At 42.6% G+C, this 1,165-nt stretch overlaps 1 protein-coding gene across 1 annotated transcript; it reads left to right on the plus strand.

The window, feature by feature from the left end:
* The first annotated feature begins 278 nt into the window (after nucleotides 1–278).
* Nucleotides 279–629, plus strand: LOC18447419 (auxin response factor 18). Its single transcript, XM_006857516.2, has one exon. The coding sequence runs from the start codon at nucleotides 279–281 to the stop codon at nucleotides 627–629; it is 351 nt and encodes a 116-aa protein (XP_006857578.2).
* Nucleotides 630–1,165: the final 536 nt, after the last annotated feature.

The following is a 1,165-nucleotide window of genomic DNA, read 5'->3' on the forward strand; positions in this document are numbered from 1 at the left end:
TGGGTTTCAATGGTTAACAAATATGTGGTTTTCATAAGCTGTTTTTCATTAGCAGTTTTGGGGTTACTCAAAATAGTTTGGAATGCTATTTATTTAAACTTTTCAGCCTGCCAAACACTGACCAAAGCACTCTGGGGTTTTCTCAGGCTATATATTGTGCCCTTTTGCCCGAAGGATTATCAGTTAAGGATTGTAGGTATTAGGGTTTCATAGGGTCTTGTTATTGCTGGTTTTGTGGTTCGAAAGAGATAGAGAGAGTGGTTTCAGGGTTAGGGTCGATGGCTGATATGGACGATTGTCTCTCTTCCATTGAAGAACCAAACAAAGAGCAGGTCTTTAGGAGTACTAAAGTTTTTATGAAAGGACAAGCAATAGGGAGGGCTGTAAATCTTAACATATTGAACAGCTATGATCAGCTTACGGATGCGTTAGAAGACAAGTTCCAGATATGGGGTGAGCTTCAGAACTGCAATCATAAATGGGTCCTGCTTTATATAGATCATGATGGAGAAATGATGATCGTTGGCGATGATCCATGGCCGGAATTTCGCAACATAGCTAAAAAGATCTTAATTTACAGCAGAGAAGAAGTCAATAGGATGATGATGCCAGTTGATTTTGGGTTCTAGTTTTGGACAATGAATATGGTCTCAATGTTTCTTGGTTATAGCTGTTGTTTCTTTTTTGTGATTGAGTATGACTATCAAGCAAATTATATATATTTTCTCCATTAAATCTCAATTTTTATAATCATGGATGCTTTGCAGTAATGGATGAAAATAAGAGTGGCAATGCACCGGGCCAAAGTTGGCCATTTCCCCACCCTAAACCCTAGAGACCTGGCCCTGGACTGTCCCGGTTCTGCTGGGACTCGAGGGGTCATGGCCCAGGCTTAGACCTAAAAGTATCATTGTTGCCTAGCCTAGTCTAGCATGAACTTATTTGCTCAAGCTGGGCAGGGCCTGTGCCTAAGGGTAGCAACGGGCCAGGCTGGCCTGGTCTCGCCCAGACCCTTTTCCCAAAAGGCCAGGTCGGGCCAAAAAAAATGAAAAAAACAAGTAATAAAAAAAAAATGAAGGAAAAAAAAGAGGGGAGAGCCGGCTAGGACGAACCGGGCTGGCATTTCTCCTACCCCAACCCTCAGGCCACAATTTGTAGCGGAGGC

The sequence above is a fragment of the Amborella trichopoda genome, chromosome 10 (genome assembly GCF_054954075.1).
Source record: "Amborella trichopoda isolate Santa Cruz 75 chromosome 10, AtrichopodaSantaCruz75HAP2 v2.0, whole genome shotgun sequence".
Taxonomy (NCBI): domain Eukaryota; kingdom Viridiplantae; phylum Streptophyta; class Magnoliopsida; order Amborellales; family Amborellaceae; genus Amborella; species Amborella trichopoda.